At 49.8% G+C, this 21,883-nt stretch overlaps 1 protein-coding gene across 1 annotated transcript in view; it reads right to left on the bottom strand.

The window, feature by feature from the left end:
- The window catches only part of KIRREL3 (kirre like nephrin family adhesion molecule 3), a 134,133-nt gene that overhangs the window by 65,781 nt on the left and 46,469 nt on the right, over window positions 1-21,883 (bottom strand). Inside the window, exon 5 of the mRNA XM_007124682.2 lies at window positions 21,287-21,436. Within this exon, the coding sequence (XP_007124744.2) occupies window positions 21,287-21,436 (150 nt within the window). The remainder of the gene's footprint in view (window positions 1-21,286; window positions 21,437-21,883) is intronic.

Below are 21,883 nucleotides of genomic sequence, written 5' to 3'. Positions count from 1 at the left end.
AAGTCCATGCTTTCTCTACCACTCACGGCTCCGTTCCAACTCACTGCTCACCACGTGGGAACCCAAGTCTTCGGCCAAGCTTGGAGTGAGGCTGGGTGTGATGGAGGCAGCAGGAAGGAAGGACTCTGGGGAGGTCGGGTGAAGGGGGGCCGTTCCTGGAAAAGGAGGTGAAATCCAGGGTGGGTATCAAGGGCCCGAGGGCTAGCCTTGGACTCCCATGTCCTCCAGGTCCGCACCCTCAACAGGAGCCCTTAGAAAAGTTGGGGGTGGTAGGCATGGATGGCCAGGCTGTGGAAGCAGGGCTCGGCCAAGGGGGACAGACACAGATCCGAAGTCCAGGAAACTCTGCCTGGACCCCCCGGGAGCGGGGGTTGCCCTCACCCGAGCGCCACGATCATCCACAACTCCTTCTTGGGGGCCCGAGAGGGTGGAGGGGTCCTGCTGGTGAGGAACCAAGGGAGGAGGAAACAGAGGGCCCACTCTTGGAGCTGAGGTGACTGCAGAGGAGAGCAGTCCTGGATTCCCCTGAGAGTCCTTTCAGGTAGCAAGTCAAATACTTAGCCGGAGCAGCTGCATAAACTAGTATACTTTACATGGGGCGGGGGTGACCTCTGCAGGTTCCTGAGCTTAGGGCCTGTTTGGCTGTGTGTGTGCGTGTGCGAGTGTCCCCCTCTCACCGAAACAAGAGGGGCTGTTTTCCGTGGGCCGGGCACCTCTGCCGTCTCTCACCCGCATAGAGCAGGTCGAGGGTGGACCTGCCTGGTAATTCGGGAAGTTCAAAAAAAATCATTCGGGTCTCCCCAGGGCACCAGCCCACGCCACCAGACTGATCGTGTAATGGCCACACTGCACTCTTCCAGGGCTGTTAGAGCGTCTCTCTGCTCAGGGAGCCTAGAAGACTCTTCTGGGATGAAGATACTCAAGCCCAGATTTCCTCTCTTCACGGTGAACCACTCGGAGAAGGTGTCACTTTATTAAGCAGGTGAAGGAAGCAGCCGAGCGCACGGGTGAGAGTGTCCAGCAGCGCGTAACCCCGTCTCCGCTGGCCTTTCTTCTCCTGGCGGTGCCTGCCGCTCTTGGGGAGGGAGACGCCCCTGCCATGGGTCCTGGATAGGACTTTAGTGTGGCTCCTCCTTCAGTGACCAGCACGTTCTGTGAGCCAAGCCTGGCGCTGAGCCTGGAGATTCCCAGATGATTAAGCCGTGGTCTCTGGCTCCCAGTGAGCCCCCAGCCCCAGAGCCCTGCAGGTAATGGCAGGTGTCTGGCTCAGAGACAAGTGTTGTCCCCGTTTCACAGATGAGGAAGCTGAGGCTCAGGGAGTTCAGGTGATTTTCCCAAAGTCACACACTAGCGTCTTTTGATCATGTCCACTGCGTCACTCTGGGCAGTGGGGGTGGCCTTCGAACCCCCAGAACCCGAGATGGGGGAAAGAAGGGGAGCACAGCAGGGAGTTCAGCTTCTTCCTCCAAATGATGTCATCAGCTGAGACAAAAAGGAGATGGTTGAGGGAAAAAATGTGCATTTCCGCACTCCGACTTTCCCCCCGCATTAATTTTAATCTAATTTGATCGTGACATTCTCGGTAAAGAGCAGCCTCCCTCTAATAAGCCAGGCTCTTCCCCTCGACCCTGCAACTGTGTTCCTAATCAGCCAGTGTATCAGGAAAGCCTCGCCGCTAATTGTCGCTAGGCCCAGTCCTACCTTGTGCGCCAGGTAAGGGAATGCAGCAAGAGACAGTTATAATCAGATCTAATTAGTAATTATAACAGCTCCTGACTAGAAATTGTTTTCAGTTAAATATTCCCAGGGAGGTGCTAATAGCCCCCGGGGCTGCTGAGAGCCACAGACACAGGGGAAGGGGCTTGTGAGCAGTGGGCGGCCTCACATCCGTGGTTTTCATCCTCTGAGCTTCCATTGAGTAAAGAGACTCAGAGGAACTTGTGGCTCAGAGGCCAGGAGGTGGGTGGACCCATGGGGACAGAGCCCGACTGGCATCCGGGTCACCTGGCACCTGTCGTGGCACTTTCCCCCGCACATCGGAGACTGAGGTCTCTCACCCCACAGGGCTGCCCTCAGTGGGTGTGCAGCAAATGCCAATTATTAAGTGGCTCAGGAGCCTGAGGCATGGAAACTTCTGGATCATTAAAGAAACTGTACATGGCTTAGGCATCACGGGATATTTACTGTTAAAATCATAGTTGAATTGAATGGGAGGAAAGGCATTCATAGGAGTTCCCTGGCCAACGAAAATCGAGGGGGGTGACTCTCACCCCCACTTTGGTACCCTCTCTCGGGGCACTTCTTTTTTTTTTGTCTCTAGCAAGGGCTTTGGCAAAGTCTTGGTTTTCCTACCTTCTTTTGACCAGGATCTAAGTAGCCAGTGCCCCCCTGCCTTCAGATCCATGCCCCATACACCATGTGGTTCTCTTCCTTGGGGCCACCAGATTTGGTGATGAACTTCCTCAAGTGCCTGCGATGGCTCCCCGCTTATGATTATTTCTTTTAAACAACATCACTCTTTCTAGTTTCCCAGTCTCAGCAGATGTTCTCAAGTTTGCACGTCTTTTTATTTATTTATTTATTTATTTATTTATTTATTTATTTATTTATTTATCTATGGCCGCAGCACGTGGCTTGCGGGATCTTACTTCCCCGACCAGGGATTGAGCCTGCGCCCTGGGCAGTGAAAGTGCGGTGTCCTAACCACTGGACCACCAGGGAATTCCCTGATTATTTTAAAATAATCTACCAAATAATTTAAATAATTAGTCTACTAAAATTCTACTCATTCTTCCAAGGGAGAGTTCAATAGTCACTTCCTCAGACAGGCCTCCCAGACTTCCTCAGCTGAAATGAACACTTTCTCTGTATTTTGTTTACACACGCAAACACTTCTTTCCTTCTGCTTTGTATGATTGTTAAATGGTTTGTATGTTTTCTCTTTCCCATGGTGATAAACTCCTTGAGGGCATAGACGATGTTTTATACCTCCCCTTTGCATCTATCTGATGCTTTTACACATAGCAGGAATTTAATAAAGACTTGGTGAGTAAAGCAGTGAGTGAATTAATGAGAAGATTCCACCCACTGGCTGCATTATGACGTCAATGCAGATGGTGGCGGGAAGCTGACCCCTACGCCTCCAGATCCAAGTCTTTGAACCTGTGTTTACTGTTGGATGCTGTGGGGTTTTTGGGGCAGGATTAGATGGCCTTTGGCCAGGAACACCTGAATCCTGTTTAAACGAGACTTCCCAGGGCCCCATGTGGCTATTGAGCACTTGAAGTGGGTCTAGTGCCACTGAGGAACTGTAGTTTTAGTTTTACTTAATTTTAATTAATTTGAAATTAAAATTAAATAGCCACTTGTGGCTGGTGGCTGCCATATTGGACAGCAAGATCTAGAGGCTCCACTGGGAGTCTTCAGAGACCCATCGCCCAGGGCGGCACGAAGGGCCTGGAACCAAAGCCCATTTTGTATCAAATGAGGTTGCTCACAAGTTATTCTGGTGACTCACATTCATTCAATTGAAAATGGGATCTATTTTTAATGCATTCTTACTTTTTTGGTGCTGATGTGGGTATGATGTTGATGATAACTCTATTAATTGAAATGCAAGCTTAACCGGGGAAGAGCCTCTCCTTGGCCGTGTTGGGGAACATGAGGCATTTTGCTTAGTTCACTGCTTGTGGAGCAGACCCCACTCCAGCCCATCCTGGGTCCTGTTTCTGAGCCCCATCCTATACGGGGCATTTCCATACCAGGCAGTGAGTGGCAAAGAGAGTTCAGCTCCAAGCTCTGGGCTCTTTACAAGAGATCCTCTGTCAGCAGGGAAGGAATAGGCTTCTACTCTTCTAGGCCGAACTGATTGAATTGTCCAAACTCTTCTCACACTTGAAACCTCACCTAAAACTGGTTCAACCCTGCCCTTGGTGACTCCCCTGGCACGACTGGGTGCTGCTGGCCTTCTGCCTTCCTTCCCCTCCTTTCCCGTTCCTGTTTCTCGTTTAACCTTCGATTCTCCCTGTGAGCTCCCTGAAGGCAGGTCTGGGATTGGCAGGATCAGGGGCGGCAGATTCAGTGCAGGTAACGGGATGCATGGAGTGCGCCAGGTGCATGGGGGCTGGCAGCTGCACCGCCCCAAAGGGAGCAGCCATCCCACATGTTGCCAAGCAGGCGAATGGGCCTGATGTTGCCAGATCTTTGCAAGAGAAGCCAGTATCTGTATTTTTAATACATAACCCTTCAGAACCTGAAATGTTGGAGATGAATTTAAAAAAACTCTAAAGATGCTTTGGGAGCAAACCAGATGCGGCTGTGTGCTGGATCTGGCCTGCCAGCCGCCGCTCGTGAGCCTGGGCTCAGCGAGTCTTAGGGTCCCTGCCCACTCTGATATCTCTCATCCTTTGGCCTACCCCACGCCGCCTCACACAGAGGAGGCATCTGACACATCTTGTCGGACAGAGTTCCAGACTGCTCATGTGTGCGAGGCCCAGGGGACTGTCCTGCGAACGCTGCCCACAGCACCCAGCCCACTCCCTGGGGCAAGATAAGATGTGGCAGCTCCTCTGTCCGGTGGCCATCAGAAGAATCCATCCCCTCTGGGCGGGCACACCTCGAAGGGAAAGCGATTGAATTAAGCACCGTTCACAGTGGCGAGTGCCAACATCCTCCCTCCAGAGAACCATCTCCTGCTATGGAGTTTTAGGACCAGGGGCTGGAGAATCACTCTCCTTTTTTTTTTCCTTTTGGTGCTGTATCCCTAGTCAATAAATAAGTGGGAAATAAAGGATTCGCAAGAAAATAGAATGCAGTCAAAAGGTAAATTGTGAGCTTAAAAGCCCCTAAGAGTCTGGCACAGACTTGGAAATGTTTCCTGGTTTGACACACTCGTCTGTAAGCCCAGCTTTCTGCACTCCGATTTGCATCTCGGAAAGGTAATCTTTAAAAGTGATTTCCCTCGGTTGCATTTCATCGGTGTAGAAACGGAACAGACTGTTGTATTACAATAATAACATCAACAGTGAACCTCCCTTCGCCTTAATTATTTTTCTCTCTTGCCAATGGAACCCTTTTAATAAGATTTATAGGTGGTGGGTGTGTGGCTCAGATAATGGGCCAAGCTGATTTCCCCTCACTGGGTGTCACAGGTATTAAAACATGAACTAAAACCGTCACAGCACTTAAGTAATAATAATGTCAACATTTCACCTGCCTCCCCCTTAATTATTCTTCTCTCTCACTCTTGCCATCTGAACCTGTTCAGGTAAGATTCCTGCACAGATTAAAAATCAAGGGCTCTCATTCTCTTAGGCAGATAAGCTGCTGCTTTCCTGTGATTCTGTGTGGAAATGGAGCTGTGAGTGGTAGAAAGCCTTTCTCTCATATCTTGCTGGGGGGCAGTTTCTGAGCCTGTGGATCCTGGATGGACCCATGGCCGTGGGCAAGGAGAGCAGGTGACTGTGAAGGCAGACGTGAGCACTGGGAAGGGCACCCTGGCCTGGGAGGCAGGCGGGCACCAGAAGCTGGGCGCAGAGGAGGGGCCGTTTCTGTACTCCTGCTCTCTCCCATAGGTGCCCCTAGGCAGGAGTGAATGGGTCTCATTGGACTGGTGGGGAGAGGTCCTGATTACACATACCACTAGGTAAGCTCCCAAGGTGGTGGGCGAGGCAGCTGGGATAGCCCTGGCTTTACTGCTAGTTTCCTGAGTGGCCTTGGGGAAGTAACCCAACCGTTCTGAGCCATAGTTTCCTAAAAATGAAGATCTTGGTCTAGATTAGCCATTCTTAAATTTTGGGGAGCTTATTGACTGACTCCTTTGAACATGTGAAACCTCTCCCTGGAAATGCACATGTTCATTCAGAATTTTGCATCCAGTTTTATAAGGATAAAAGACTTCACTCCCAAATCCTTGGCATCGCCCTTGGCTCCTGCTGTTCTCTTCGACTGCTGTCCACTGCTTCCATGGCTACCACCCTGGTCTGAATCCCCTCACCTCTCATCTGTATCCTTGCAAGAGTCTCTCACAGGTCTCCTTCCCTGGTCCTCTTACAGTGTGGTCTCAATCCAGCAGCCGGGGTGGGGCTTTTAAAATGTAAGTCAGATCCTGTCACGCCTCTCTTTAGAATCCTTCAATGACTCTGCTTTTTCACTTCAAGTGGAGATTTTCCCCCAAGATTCACAGCTAAATTCTTCACCTCTCAAGTCTGTTCAGAACCCACCTTCTACAGAGAAAATCTGAATAGAACTATGTCAAGTAAAAACATTGAACTAATAATGAAAAATCTTGCCACAAAGAAAACCCCAGGCCCAGACAACTTCACTGGTGAATTCTATCAAATATTTAAAGAATAAATATTATCAATCCTTCACAAAATCTTCCAGAAAGTAGAGGAGGAAGGAACACTTCCCGACTCATTCTACAAGTCCAGTGTTACTCTGATACTAAAGCCAGACAAAGACATCACAAAATAACTACAGACCATTGTCCATTGTGAATATAGATAAAAGCCCTCAACCCAAAATTAGCAAACTGAATGCAGCAACATAAAAAAGATTATACACCATGACCAAATGGGATTTTCCCCAGGAATTCAAGGTTGGTTTGACATTTGAAAATCAATTAATATAATCCATATTAATAGAATAAAGAACAAAAGCCACACGATCACCTCAATTGATACAGTGAAAGCATCTCACAAAACCCAATATCATTCATGGTAAAAGCTCTTAACAAGGTAGGAACAGATGGAAACTTCCTCAGCCTGATAAAGGGCATCTATGAAAAACGTGGAGCTAACATTATACTTTATGGTGAAAGACTGCATGCTTTCTTCTAAGACTGGGAATAAAGCCAGGATGTCTGCTCTCACCATTTCTATTCAACTTTGTACTGGAAGTTCTAGCCAGTCCAATAATTTTAAAAAGGCATCAGATTGGAAAAGAAAAAGTAAAACTATTTTTATTCTTAGACAAAATGATACTGCATGCAGAAAACCTTAAGAAATTCACAAAAATTATTAAAAGCTAAAAAATGAGTCCATCAAGGTTACAGAATCCAAGATCCGTATATAAAAATCAATCACGTTTCTATATATAGGCAATGAAAAATCTGAAATTAAAATTAAGAAAACAATTCCATTCAGAATAGCATCAAAAAGAATAAAATAGGAATAAATTTACCCAAAGAAATATAAGACATACACTGAAAACCATAAAATGTGGCTGGGAAAAACTAGAGAACTAATTAAATGGAGAAGTATTCTATGTTCATGGATTGGAAGACTCAGTATTGTTAAGATGACAATTTCCCTCAAATTGGTCTGTAGCTTTGGCACAATTTCTATAAAAATCCCAGCAAAGTTTTGCAGAAATTGACAAGTTGATCCTAAAATTCATGTGGAAATACAAGGAACTCAAAATAGCTAATATCATTTTGAAAAAGAACAAAATTGGAGGACCTTCCTTTCCTGACTTCAAAATTTAATATAAATCTATTAGTAATTAAGACAGTGTGGGACTCACATAAGAATAGACATATAGATCAATGTATCATAATTGAGACTTGAGAAATAAACCCTCACATTTTTGGTCAGTTGATTTTTTAAAAAATTTCTTAATATTTTATTTATTTATTTATTTACTTATTTTTGGCTGCATCGGGTCTTTGTTGCTGTGTGCGGGCTTTCTCTAGTTGTGGTGAGTGGGGACTACTCTTGGTTGTGGTGCACGGGCTTCTCATTTCAGTGGCTTCTCTTGTTGAGGAGCACGGGCTCTAGGAGCGTGGGCTTCAGTAGTTGTGGCTCGCGGGCTCTAGAGCGCAGGCTCAGGAGTTGTGGCGCACGGGCTTAGTTGCTCCGCGGCATGTGGGATCTTCCTGGACCAGGGCTCGAACCCCTGTCCCCTGCATTGGCAGGCAGGTTCTTAACCACTGTGCCACCAGGGAAGTCCCGGTCAGTTGATTTTTGACAAAGGCAATTTGGTGGGGGAAAGGTTAGTCTTTTTCAACAAACAATGCTGGAACAACTGGATAGCTCTATGCAAAAATGATGAATTTAGTTCCTTACCTCACAAATTACCTAGAAATTAACTTAAAATGAATCATAGACTAGATGTAAGAGCTAAAACTGTAAAACATGTAAAGAAAATATAGCAGTAAATTTTTGTGACCTTGAGTTAGACAGAGTTCTTAGATAGAATGTCAAAAGAACAATCCATAAAAGAAAAAAAAATACTAAATTGGGCTTAACATTAAAAGCTTTTGTGCTTCAAAAGATACCATTAAGAAGATGAAGAAACAAGCCACAAACTGAGAGAAAATATTCATAAATTACATATCTGATAAAGGACTTGTATCCAGAGTGTGTAAAGAACTCTTACAACACAATAATAATAAGACAAATGATGCGGTTTAAAAATCGGCAAAAGATTTGCATAAACACAGCAAAGAAAATAAAAAATGGAAAATTATCAGATCCAAAGATGCTTAACACATGAGTCATTAGGCAAATGCAGATTAAAAGCACAGTGGAACACCACTTTGACCCACCAGATTGGTTATAACAGAAAAGCCAAACAACACCCAGTGTTGATGAGGATGTAGAAAAACTGGAACTCTCATACACTGCTCGTGGGAACAGAGTAAAATGATGCAGCCACTTTGGAAACTTTGAAAGCCCTCAACCCCGGATTTGCAAACTGAATGCAGCAACATAAAAAAAGATTATACACCATGACCCAATGGGATTTTCCCCAGGAATTCAAGGTTGGTGCCACTTTGGCACTTTTTTAAAAAAGTTAAGCATAAACTTTCCACACGGCCTAGCTAGTCCACATCCTAGGAATCTACCCATGACAAATGAAAACACATACATACACCTGGCCTTGTATGTGAGTGTTCACAGCAGCATTATTCATAAGATTATTCATTCCTCAAACTGGAAACAATCCAAATGTCCATCAAGTGATGAAGGAATAAACAAAATGTGTCAAACCATACAATGGGATACTAAAAAGAAATGAACTATGGACACTTGCTACAACACAGATGAATCTCAAAAACATGATGCTATAACCGAAGGAGCTGGACACAAAGGCCACATATTTTGAGTCTGTTTATATGAAATATCCAGAAAAGGCAAACCTATGAAGACACAAAGCTGATCAGTGGTTGCTGGGTCTGGAGGTGGAAGCAGAGATTGACAAGGGGTCTTTTTAGGAAATGGCCTAATACTGGATTATGGTGATGGTTGCATAACTCTATCTACTAAAAATCATTGGGTTGTGCGCTTAACATGGGTGGATCTAATGGTATATAAATTATACCTCAATAAAGCTCTTAAAAAATAAAGGGGAAGATGAAAAAGGACACTTCCTCTGGGAAGTCTACCCTGAGTGCTCAACCTGCTCTTTTCCCCAGGAAACCCCACTCCTTACACTCTGCTCTACATTTTTTGATAGCACTTACCACCTTCTAATAAACTATAACATTTTCTTCTTGTATTTATTTTTTATTGATGAACTCTTTGCTAGAGTAGAAGTTCCACGGAGTCAGGAGATTTTAGTCTGTTTTGATTACTGATGTATATTCCCCATGCCTAGGACAGTGCCAGGTGTGCAGAAGGTACACAGATGTATGCTGAAAAACGTAATGAGGGAAGAAGGCTTGATTGGCAGGTTCCTTCTGAAACGGAGAAGGACCCTGTGGTCCTTCCCCACCATGTCCTCTGCCTGCCCTTTGTCTGTAGATAAACTTTAGCAGAAGAAGAAGTTTAATCAGAGAAGTGAGAAAATGCGGAAGCAAAGGGAAACAGCCAAACAGGACAAAATAATAATAGTTCAGACATTAAGCAAAGTTAAGGACCTTTAGTTCCTCCTCAAAGGCTATAGATAATATTCTGAGACATATCCTGTGAGGTGTCTGGTAGATACTGAAACCTCCACCAGGTGGAAGAAGTTAACTGCATGGTGACCGGACTGTAGCCATGACATAAGCTGCCACAATTCTGAGAACTGGCCTCAAAGAAATGGGAACAAACCGACCCTGGAACTGAAGACTAATTGTACTTAAGACAGTCAAGATGACACTGACCAGATGACCGCATGACCAATTTCAAGATGAGTGTCAGAGCTGACTGTGCTGTTTCTACATGTAGCCCCCTCCCTCCGCCTATAAATGCTGGAAACTCCCCTTTAGAAGCTCTTGCCCACTGATTGATAGGGGGGAGTCGACCTTTGGATAAGAGTCTGCCCTCCCCCCCAGTTGCCGGCCTCTGGAATAAAGCAAACTTTCCTTTCCACCAATCTTGCCTCTTGAGTATTAGCTTTCGAGCAGCGAGCAGCTAGACACCACTTTTGGTAACACTTATAGCTCTAATATTCTCTAATCAAGGATTGGTTTTGGGGGAGCTTCTCTTGGTCTTTAGTAGAACTGTTGCCCAGGTCAAGTTGGTATTTGAGGCTGGGGCTGGAGGAGGGACAGGGCAGTCCCAGGTGACCCTTGCTCAAAGTCTGCCATTCTCTGTCTTGCAGAGTCAGAAAGGACTAGTTTTCTCTTCCCAGGCATAGTGCAGCCTCCAGTTTATTTCTTTTTTTGACCTCAGTCGACCCATCTGCAAAACAAATTTTCCTGATCACCTTATTGAACGTGTGTCTTTCTCTGTGTGTAGACAGAGGGGAAGCGAGTGGAGGGCGTGTTTGCAGCCAGAGCGTGGCCAGCTCTTCCGGGAGGATGGCTGTGGGACCACTAGCCTGCTCCCCTGTTTCTTGCCTTCTACCCTGGAGGCTGCAGTAGTGTTCCTGGCACTGGGTGATTTCTCAGCTGCTGACACCTTTCCTGACATATTTACATATGGAAAGTTCTCCCTCCCTACAAACATTTACAAACACCTTGATCGACTTGTAAAAATGTGAAACTCTTTTGGAAGCCAGCCTTCGTGGGCTGTAGGGCTCAGCTATTGATTTTTGCGAGACAGAGGCAGCTGTGTGGGCTTCTGGGTGCCTACGAACATCCCACTTAGGAAAACCTCCTCCACAGGGACAGAATAATTTAGAGGCCCAGGGCTACAGGAAAAGAAGCAGCGGGCAGTCTCCTGATGATGAGACTTACTGGGATGGAAAATGGATGCTGTGGGTCCAGGGGCCCTGGCTCCCATGGCACATCTGGAGAACAGGGCTGCCGGGACAGGTTTTCCGGAGCCTTTGGTTTGTTGTGCAGGCTCCCTCTCTGACTCTGGGGGCCTGGGCAGTGAGAGGGCTCAGACAGGGCTCCTGGAGCTCCCTGGGGCTGGAAAGAGACTTGTGATCCTAAGGGGAGGAGTCAGGCAGCAGTAACTGTGAACAGAATTTTGGGAAAGGGGCGGGGCATGACAGCAGAAAGGGCAAAGGTTTTCGAGCCAGAAAGACCCGAGTTCAGGTTCTAGCTCTTTTTCTTTGTTGTGGTGTGACCCGGGGCAAGTGAATGGGCCTCTTGGGTGTCAGCCTCCTCATCTGGGAAAGGAGACCTCAGGCCTGCCTGCCTGAGATGGTGAGAATTTTAAAAAAGGTCCCCGTGTGGATGACCCAGCGGGTGAAGATTCCCGAAATACTCCTCTCTAGCTGCACCTACAACAAAGGGCTCATCCCAACACAGCGGCAAAATAACAAAGCTCTGGCCGTTCCCAGTCCCCAGGTGGCTCTGGGCATCTTTCCTCTGCAGAAAACTGCCTGCAGGGAGAGACCGGCTCCCGGCTTCTGCTGGCCGGCATAGCATCCTCTGTCACTGTGGGCTCCTCTGCTGGCCCGGGATGCGGCTGCTCTTGGGAGCCCTCCTGCGAGTCTGCCTTGGGTTGTGTGACTTCATCTCTAACCTCCCTTGCCCATTGGCTGCTGGGGGAAGGCTTCCATTTAGTGGCATTTTCTTTCTCATTTCATGCTGTAATGGAGATTCATTGCTAGTTTTAAATCCATAATTTGCCATGAAACCCTTGTTCCGGGCCTGGGCTGAGGTCGGAGAGGAGAAATAGTGGCTATCCTTACCCTTTCAAGGTCCCCCGGTCCACCCCGGCCTCTCGGGCTTTCCCCAGGGCTGGCCTCGGGCAGAGTCCTGGGGGTGACACCCCTGCTGCCCCACACGTTGGAGCCAGGAGAAGGCCCTTCACTCCTGGGGGACTGGCTGGGTTTGCCCCTCTCAGTTGGCTGTGACTCTTCCCTCTGCTTCATTCCTCATTAGGGGGAATCAGTGGAGAAGTGGGCCTCGTGCTGAGGGTGTCATGCTTCGCCTACTCCATTCTTTTCTGGGCCTGAGGAGGAGCAGCGACACCGAGATTTGTCTATTTCCCAACAGTTACTATTGTCTTGATTGAGGGTTCTTGTGTCTTTTCACCGTGGAGGCACTGACGAATCTGCCAAGCTCTGAACGTGTGTGTGTGTGTGCGCGCGCGCGCGTGCCCACGCACACCAGTGCATTTGTCCTTGATGCACGGTGTCATTGTGTGTCTGGATGCATAAACAGGGAGCCTGGTAAATGGCCAGTGGCCAGCTGGACTTCCTGACTGAAGACCCAGGGGGGCACCTGGAGACAGGTGGGCTCTTGCTTGTGCTTTTTCAGGTGGGAGGGATGTTGGAGGCCACGCCCAGGCCAGAGGAGGCAACCCTGTGATGGCAGAGCTGGTGAGGTCCTCCTCAAGGCGGCTGCATTCTGAAAGTTACAGGGAAGTGGCTGGAATTTCATGCGTAGCCATGGAGCAGGTGGTTCCATGCTAAAGGGCTGACACCAGAGGATCAGGGTCCTGACTTTTGCAAATCTCCATGGTCTGAGCCCGCGCTCCCCTTTCCTGAGCATTGGAGCCTGTTCAGCATCTCCCAGGGTCATGCTTGGTTACAGCAGCGGAAGGACATATTATCCTTGCTCTCAGGAGCAAAGGAAGAAGGGCCCAGGGAACAATGATCTCTAAACCATGATGGAATGAGGGAGAAGCACCGTCAAACTGTGGAGTGGATTTGCATGCCATCTTTCCAGCTCCTGGTTTTCCCAAGGAGGAGGAAAGTGGGTCCCGAGAGGTTAAGCATCGTGGTCCCAGGTCTCACGGCTCCTCGGTGGCAGGACTGGGGCCATGATGCTCGTTTCCTGACTTCCAGGCCAGAGCCCTTGTCCGGCGGCGCCCTGGACATGGTGGAGGCACACCCAGGACTGCAGGGCTGCCCTGGACAGCCTAAGTCACTTAATGATGGTGGGGGGCCTGCGGGGAGGGTCAGCAGAACTAGAAATGGAGTGGTGGAGGGCCAGGAGCAGGAGGCTGAGAGCCTTGCATACAGCAGACCCTGGGCTCCTGCAAACCTCCCTGCCTTCCCTTGTGCTGCTGTTGAAAGCAAGAGATGCTGGAACAGGGAGGGGAGGCGCTGGCCCCGGGGTGGTCGTGTGGGTGCTTTGAGCGGTGAGGACTTCCCAAGGTCGTGTCGGGCATCTGGGCCACCTCGGCAAGGCCACTTATTTGGACCACTTAGCTCTCCTATCATTGGCTGAGTCTGTTCCAACTGCCCTTGGCGATGGCGGGTGGGGTGAGGTGGGGGATGTTCGTCCTTGCATCAGGTCTCCTCCTTCTTGGAGAGCCCCCCGCCTACCCCCTGCCACCTACATTCAGGCCAAGAGGGGATGTGCTGAGCTCGCCTCCATCCCTGATGGATCCGCATCCCCTCTGGAGCCTTGGGAGTCGCCCAGCATCTGTGAGTCTCCTTCTCCCCCGCACTTCCCACCATGATGGATGGGCCCTGGCTAGGGAGCAGCGGCCTCTCCTGACATCCTATTGAGGCCGACATGAAGAACAGGGAGATGCGGGTGGCCAGAGAGGCCATTGCTCTCCACACAACATGGACGATTAGAGGAACAGGGAGACTGTCGGTGGTGCGGTGGGGACGGTATGAGCTCACAGCAGGAGGGAGGGTCCATCGTGACTCAGCTCCGAAGTCAATGCACTTCCACCCAATGGCTGCCGGGACCTCCAGGAATATCCTCCATCTCCCCGGATCCCCCATCAACAACGGCTATGCGCAGCCACGCGGGGGCCATATGGCATTGAACCCAAGTGTGGACCTCAGAGACCAGAACCCCACCCTCAGGGAGCTTATAATAGAATTTGGAAGAGAGGGACCATTTGTCAGCTCCAGGTAACTCAATGACCCCAAGCCACGCCCACCTCATAAGCTACGCGAGCAGGTGGGCACAGAGCTAAACCAAGAAATGAAAGAGGGGCGAGCACTGGCCAAAACGAGGGGGAGGGGTGGAATCTGCTTCTGGCCCAGGGGACCTTGGGGGTGGCCTGGGTCCCTGAGAGGGCAGAGGAGCAGGAAGGGAGGGGAGAGAGCCGGCGGCAGGGGCAGGGGTGCGTGGGGTGGGCAGGTGCACAGCGGCTCCGGCACATCTCCCATCTGGAACTTTGGGAGATAAGGATGCTTTTTTTTTTGGTTACTCTCTCCCCTCTCTGGCTTGTTTGCTGCCCCAATTTGGGGGTGATTGCAGGGTAATGAATGTGGCAGGAAACAGGCACACAGCAGAAATGTGACACAGCACCTAAGGCCAGGCTGGGCCCCAGGAAAAACAGGCTTAATGAGGAGATAAGGAAATCAATTCTGCTTGTCTTTCCAGGCACGCGAGCTATGAGAGGCCTGCAGGATTCGTGGATTTCTGCCTTTGCACTGGATGGACAAGCTTCTCTAGAAAACAGAACCTGACCCCCCAGGAAGGAGGAGTTGCTTGTTGGTGTCTCTTAACGTTGCAGGAATAATAGTAACAACAGCAACGAGAGAGATAATAACAACAGCCAACACTTGCATGCCTTGCTGCATACCAGGCACTGTCGTGAGAAATGCCTTAAATGTATTATTTTATGAAATCTTCTCTATACCACTAAGAGGGCAGGTACAACGATTCTCCCATTTTACACACGAGGAAACTGAGGCACAGAGTGGCTGAATAACTGTCCAAGGTCACGCCACAGGTTTCAAGTGCAGGCAAGCTGGCTATCAGAGTCTGGGCTCTTAACCATGAAGCCGTGTTGCTTCTGTAAACACAGCACAGCACAACACAGCTCTCCCACGTATCGAGGGCGTACTCTCTGCCAGGTACGGTTCTTTGTGTAATGCCCCTAGTCAGGCCCACCCCTATCACCGCAGTCACCTGATGGACACTTACTGAACCCCTGGTATGTGTCTGAGCTGTGCTGGCGTGAGGGCTGCTCACTGCTTCCTAGACACTCAGTGGGGGAGACAGACGTGTGAACAGTGACTTTCAATGTAATGTGCTGAGCGTTGTGATTGAGGTGGGGATGGACGGCTAAGGAGTGCAGAGCGGGATGGTCGGGCCACATGGGGTTCAGGGAGGCCTTCCTGGAGGAGGTGGTATCTAAGATGAATCCTGTTAGGTGAGCAAGAGTTAGCCAAGGGAAGAAAGGTGGGAAGTGCACTCCAGGCAGAAGCACGTGTGAGTGGAGGAGAGGAGTGTGGTGAGTGCAGGCTGCTGCAAGCTGGTCATTATCCTGGAGCAGGGGCTGGAGAGCAAGCCGAGGGGAGGCCTCAGAGGGCCTGCGTGCCACGGAGGGAGCTTGGGCTTTGTTCTGTGGAGATGCTTCCCCACCCGTGAAGAGCCGCTCAGACTATCCCCTACTGAAAGTGTGACCGGGTGGCTTTCTCACCACCAGCTTCTGGGAGAATGATTTTAGAAGCCAGTGCTCTTGGGCTCTGTTTCAGCTCTGCCTTCCCTTGCTGTAGGACCTGAGTTATGCACCATCTCTCTCTGGACCCACCTACCCAGAAGGTTAGGGGATTGGGAATTGGGGGATGCTGCCAGCAGTGTGGACTTAGAGACCTTGCCCTGCAGCCCCCCTGCTGAAAGAGTTGCAGACAGCGCTTGTGGCTTTGAAAAATGCACAAAGTGAAGACACATTTGGACCTTATTTGTTTGCACCAAAGTATTTGGGGTTTGACGTCATTTTAAAGATGGCTTCTTCATTTAAACTGACTTACTCTCCATCAGAGGTAAATAATTCATGTTGATTTAGGAAGTTTTATTTCTTTTTTTTTTTAACATCTTTATTGGAGTATAATTGTTTTACAATGGTGTGTTAGTTTCTGCTTTAAAACAAAGTGAATCAGCTATATGTATACATATATCCCCAAATCTCCTCCCTCTTGCGTCTCCCTCCCTCCCTCCCTATCCCACCCCTCTAGGTGGTCACAAAGGAGCTGATCTCCCTGTGCTATGCGGCTGCTTCCCACTAGCTATCTATTTTACGTTTGGTGGTGTGTATATGTCCATGCCACTCTCTCACTTCGTCCCATCTTACCCTCCCCACCCCCCATGTCCTCAAGTCCATTCTCTATGTCTGCATCATTATTCCTGTCCTGCCCCTAGGTTCTTCAGAACCATTTTTTTTTTTTTAGATTCCATATATATGTGTTAGCATACAGTATTTGTTTTTCTCTTTCTGACTTACTTCACTCTGTATGACAGACTCTAGGTCCATCCACCTCACTACAAATAACCCAATTTCATTTCTTTTTATGGCTGAGTAATATTCCATTGTACATATGTGCCACATCTTCTTTATCCATTCATCTGTCGATGGACACTTAAGTTGTAAGAAGCTTTACTTCTAATGGGAGCCACAAGACAGCTGAGTTAATATTAGAACGGACCAGGAAGAAGAGGGAAATAGGATAGGAATACTGGGAAAATCCCCTTTTTAATAATTAACCTGACATCCACTATCCTCCACCCCCCTCACTTCCAATCCCCTTACTCTGCTCTGCTTTCTCATTTTCATAGCACTTGTTACCATCTGATATCCTACACAGCTACACAACGTACTTGCTTAATGTTTATTATGTATTGACTGTCTCTCTCTCTCTGCTAGAACACGAGCTCCGCCGGGGCAGGGGTGCTTTTCTCTCTCATTTACTAATGAATCTCCAGTGCCTGGCACATAATATGGGTCGATCAAATCCTTGGTGCTTGTGTCTTCCTGCTCTGGGTCCCCCAAGTCCCTGCCTTCTGGGTTTTCAGGAAGTTAGAAGGATCACATCATGCAATATCACCCTTACAGCTCTGGCCCTGGAACCGTTTTGGTATTTTTCAACTCAGGGGTTCCGGCAGGTGGGAGAAGCAGCAGTGTGCATGGGTGTGTAACTTGAAAGTGCATATGACACTTAGTGGCATATGTGTTAGTTTCATGCTCGCAACAATTCTCGGAGATTGGTATGTTTATTATCCCCATTTTATAGATGAAAAACCAGAAACTCCATCCATTCATTCAATCACTCATTCGTTCATTCATTCATTCCTTAAAAATCCCCAACGTTACTGAGTATCTACCCTCTACTAAGTACTGGTTATAGAGTTGAACCAGAGGCCCAGAGGGAGCTCTGAGGACCTTGCCCAAGGTCACACAGTGAGTAAGCGGCAGGCAGGTATTCTGGTTCTCGGCACAGCCTCTTCCCCTTGCACCACAGCTCTGCACACGTGCTGGGGGTCCTGAGCAGCGTCCCGGCAGAGCTGGCTGGGTGTGCATGGAAGCTGGCTGTGGAGGAGGGCTCTGGGGCTAAGGTGTATAGCCAGAATCCCAGCGCTGGGCAGGACTTTGAAAGGTCCTTTCTATAGCCTCAAAGTGGAACGTTGCCTAAAATATCCTCATCAGTTACTGTCTGTGACTCAGGCACCACATGAATTCGGGTTCCAGTGGGGGATTTTCCTAAAATAGCTGGGAGAGCAAGTTGGGCTCCTTATTGCAGAAGTTGTTGCTTTCTGGGAGCTGGATGGTTCTTCATAGTAATGGGTCATCTTAATGATCACCACCTTTGTTTTACAGATGAGGTCACTGAGACCCAGAGAGGCTGAGTAACAAGATCACACAGGTGGTTAATGGCAGGACCATGACTGTTGCCTCCAAGCCTGTGGCTCTGCCCCTGACACCGTGATTCCAGAGATGTTCTGTGGGGTGGAAGGGCACCCAGTCCTTGCCTCTCTCAGCTTCACAGGATCTGCCCCTTCCCTTCTCCTCTCTGTCCCCTGGCTCCTTCCCTCTGTCTCCCTGAGGTAGCAAGTGCTCAGCTCACAGTTGCTCCTTGCCTGATTGCATCTGAGAGCTGGGAACACAAGGCTAATTAATGAGTCTGTGACTCTAGGCTTGGCTGCCGGGCCCGGGTCCCCATGCCCTCGCTGGAGCCTGGCAGACTCTGAGCTGGCCCTCTGACTTCTCTAAGCAGGCTGCCGGCAGTTGCATATTTTAACAGTGCACATCTGTTGGCTATATAATCTCTCGTATTTGCCCTTCTCACTTGGTGCTTTGATGGAAGACCCCTGGGGGTCTCCCTCTGTTCCAGCCAAAGTGTTTGCTTTGCAATTTTGCTGGAATACCATCCGATTCTGCTCTTACAACTTCTGCAGGTTCTAATCAGGCTCTTACTTTATTTAATTAAAAATCGATCTCGGGCAAATACGGACTAAATTAGGAAAGCTCTCTCATTCCTGGAACATCGGGAAAGCAGCGCCCCCCTTGGGGATCTGGCTGGGACATTTTACCAGGCTGAGATGTCATGGCAAAGCAGATGGGATCTTGGTTGGGAAGCTGGCTGCCCAGGGTAGAAACAGCCCTCTCTCTGCTGGGACAGGAGAAGCCCTGTCTATCCACCACCATGAATAGACCAGGCTCCCTTTTCAGAAGGCTGGGTCAGCTTCTGCCTGTAGGGCCTCCCTCCAGGGCAGTAGGTGGGGCTGTATACCATGGAGAAACTCAGCTAGAGTCCTGCAGGGCCAGGCCAGGGCTGGGACCCACAGGACCACTCAGGGGTAGGGACTTAGGGTAGCCCTGAGGAGTCAGTGGGGAATGTAGCAGAGCCTGGGGAAGCTTGAGGAGTGGTTTTTGTGGAGTCCTTATGAAAGGCTGATGGACAAATGCCAGCTCAGTCTCCCTTTCTGGCCTCAGGAATTCTACCCAGGTCAGCCTGCTAGGGTCTCCTGGAAACTCTGCCTTACCCCTCGTCAACTGATCTCCAGACTTGTGAAACATTTCCCACCCCAAACTGCCAGAAGCCAGTGCCAGGTCAGGCCTCTGGAGAGGGAGACGGGGGAGTGAATGCCTTTTAGATGTGACCCAAGACAAAATTAAGTCTGCTCAGATCAGATCCAGAGGCCCTGCTCTCAGAAGCCTGGCTCTTAACCAGCCAGACAAAGGCAATCCTCCTGGCATTTAGGGATGTGGAGACTGGGCAGAGAGCACCCTTTGCTTCTCTGAGCCTCAGACCCTCATGTGGGGCCACAATCCCCATCCCACAGGCCGGCGTCGGAACAGGCGAGGTAACATAAGTGGTTTGGAGCTGGAAAATCTGGGGTCTATTTTGAGGGCTAATTCAGCTGTGTGACCTCCCATGAGAGCCTTTGCCTCTCTGAGCCTCAACTTCCTTATCTGTAAAACATTTGGGATAATGTGGACTTTGTCACCTAACTGAGATAGTAGAGAGGAAAGGAGGCTGTGACTGGCTGGGTATGACCGGGTTGAAGCTCTGATACCAGGATGTGAACTTAAGAGCCAGAGGAATCTCCATCTGTTTTCCGTCCTGCGTGAAGTCAGGAGTGGGCACTGCTCAGGTTCCTCTCATTTTAGCATCTCTGGGACCCTCTGGAAGGGGTACAAGGGCAGGGGTGGTGCTGAATAACCTCTGGAGATGAAGATCCTACAATTCCACTTAGCAAATCCATATGGCCTTTTGCAATCCTTAAAGATCAGAAAATATATCAGGCACTAACTCCTCCTCTCTCCTGCCTCAATCCCCTCAGCGATTATAGACCGGGTCCCATTTTAGCCACATCTCAGGAGAGATGAAGGTGGCAGCCTCTCCCTCTAACGCAGGAGGCCCACTTCCTGGTCAATCCCAACTTACTGACCCTCCAGAGCAGGTTTATTTTTCTCATTCCTTCCATCACAGGTGGGGGGAAACTCAGGTGGAAGGGGGTTTCTGAGGTTGGCCCCCAGTTCCTCCTTCCCATCTCAAGAAGCCAAGCTCCGAGCTGGATAAGTGGTCCTCCAGGGTCAGTCTGCTGCTGTGCTTGAAACAGTCTACCCCGTGTGCTGGCCATGTAGATCTGAAGATAACCTGACACCCTCGTAAATATTTCATCTCTGATCAGCCGGCAGCAAGGAGGCAGCACCCCAGCTGCTGACCCTGTTGTCAAACTTCACAACAGCTGCAGGAGGCGGGGGTGGGAGGGGCTTCCCTCTTCTGGCTGCCTGTGTGCCATCCCCCATGCGTGCCCTTTGCTTCTCTGAGCCTCAGACCCTCATCCGGGGGCCACAATCCCCGTCGCGCAGGCCAGCATCGGAACAGGGGCGGTAACATAAGTGGAGGTGCTGAGAGGCCTGCTGTGCAGCGCTATGCAAATATGAGCTATTATTACTTATGTGCAGGCGTGGTTCCCAGAGGGCCTGGCTCCTGGCTAACATCTGGCCAGAGGAGGCAGTTGACAGGGGCTGAACTCTAAACTGGGATGAGGCAGCTGGAGAGGTAGATGAGCCCGTCCCCTGGTCTCAGGCAGGTGTGCCCGAGTCAAGGAGAGGGGACCTCTTCAGGAGGATGTCCCGGGGATGCTGGGCTCCTGGGAAGCCAAGATGGAGAACGACCAAGGGGTAAAGGTGTGATTTAGCACAAGAACCTGAAATGACTTTTCCGGGGGATGACGTAGGCAGCCCGGTCCTCCACCTGAGAGCCAGGATTCCCAGGAAGCAGCAAAGGTGGGAAGGAGCAGGGTCAGGGTGGTCCCTATGGATGCTGAAATCGTGGAGAGAATTGAGCTCCATGCTGAGCCTGACAGGGGAGGGTTTTAGATGGGGCTTTGTCAGCACCAGGGGAGGGCAATTCAGAAAAGAGGGACTAGAGGATGCGTCCCCTTCTTCTCCGGATCTCTGTCACCCAGCACAGGACCTCACACGGATCACGTGTGCAGAACATGCTTCCTAATTCAATCAATAAGCACCCAGGAGCCCTTTTTAACTCCCTAAGTGGCAGTCAAACACACTGGGGTTGGGCAAAGTCAGAGGTCAGCTGGTGCTGGCCTTCTGATGTCCAGGGCAGGAACTTTCATTTTCCCCCTCTGCGTGGGGAGGGACTGACACAGTGGGGCAGCAGTGGTCAGAGCCCTGAGGGACAATGCCGGGGGGCTTTGTCCAGTGGGGAGGCCCCTCCAGTCTGGCCCCTGGCTTCTGGAGCTGAGACCAGGGTGCTTCCCATAGCATCCTCAGCCCAGCGTACGGACGGTTCTTACCTAGGACGGTGAGGCGTGCGGGGCGGGACCGGATGGCGGCCTGGATGGCCTGGCACTCGTACACAGCATCGTCTTGCAGCTCTGCCCGCAGGATCTTCAGGTGATGTTCCCCTGACAGGTGGTTCCCTACCACCAGGTACTGTGGGTAACCTGTGGAGACGGCAGGCATATCAGGAGGGCTGGGGCGGGGGTGGAGGAGCCGGGCATGACAGACAGGCACAGCAGGGGATGGGGGGGGGGGACACCCAAGCCGGGGCTGGTCTTAGAGGCTGGCAGAGCAGGAGGTGACTGCACAGGGCCCTGATCTCAGTATAAGGAGCACAAAAGAGAGTTTCCCCAGGGGGCTGGGGCAGCGTGTGTGTGTGTGTGTGTGTGTGTGTGTGTGTACAATGGTACTATAGGTTTTAAGTTTAGGAATGTTGGGGAAGCTATTATTAGAGCAGGAAAGAGACAGCAGAGATAGGGGTGCTAAGTGTGGGCAGACACAGCAGGGCTGTCACCATGGAAAGCAGTGTGCTTGGCACTGTGGTTTGCAAAGCAGACATGCATCCTAATAAGGAGACACACAGAGAGACAGAGAGACCCAGGCTGAGATGT

This window comes from Physeter macrocephalus, chromosome 16 (genome assembly GCF_002837175.3).
Source record: "Physeter macrocephalus isolate SW-GA chromosome 16, ASM283717v5, whole genome shotgun sequence".
NCBI lineage: Eukaryota > Metazoa > Chordata > Mammalia > Artiodactyla > Physeteridae > Physeter > Physeter macrocephalus.
This window is presented reverse-complemented; position numbering and strand designations above follow the sequence as displayed.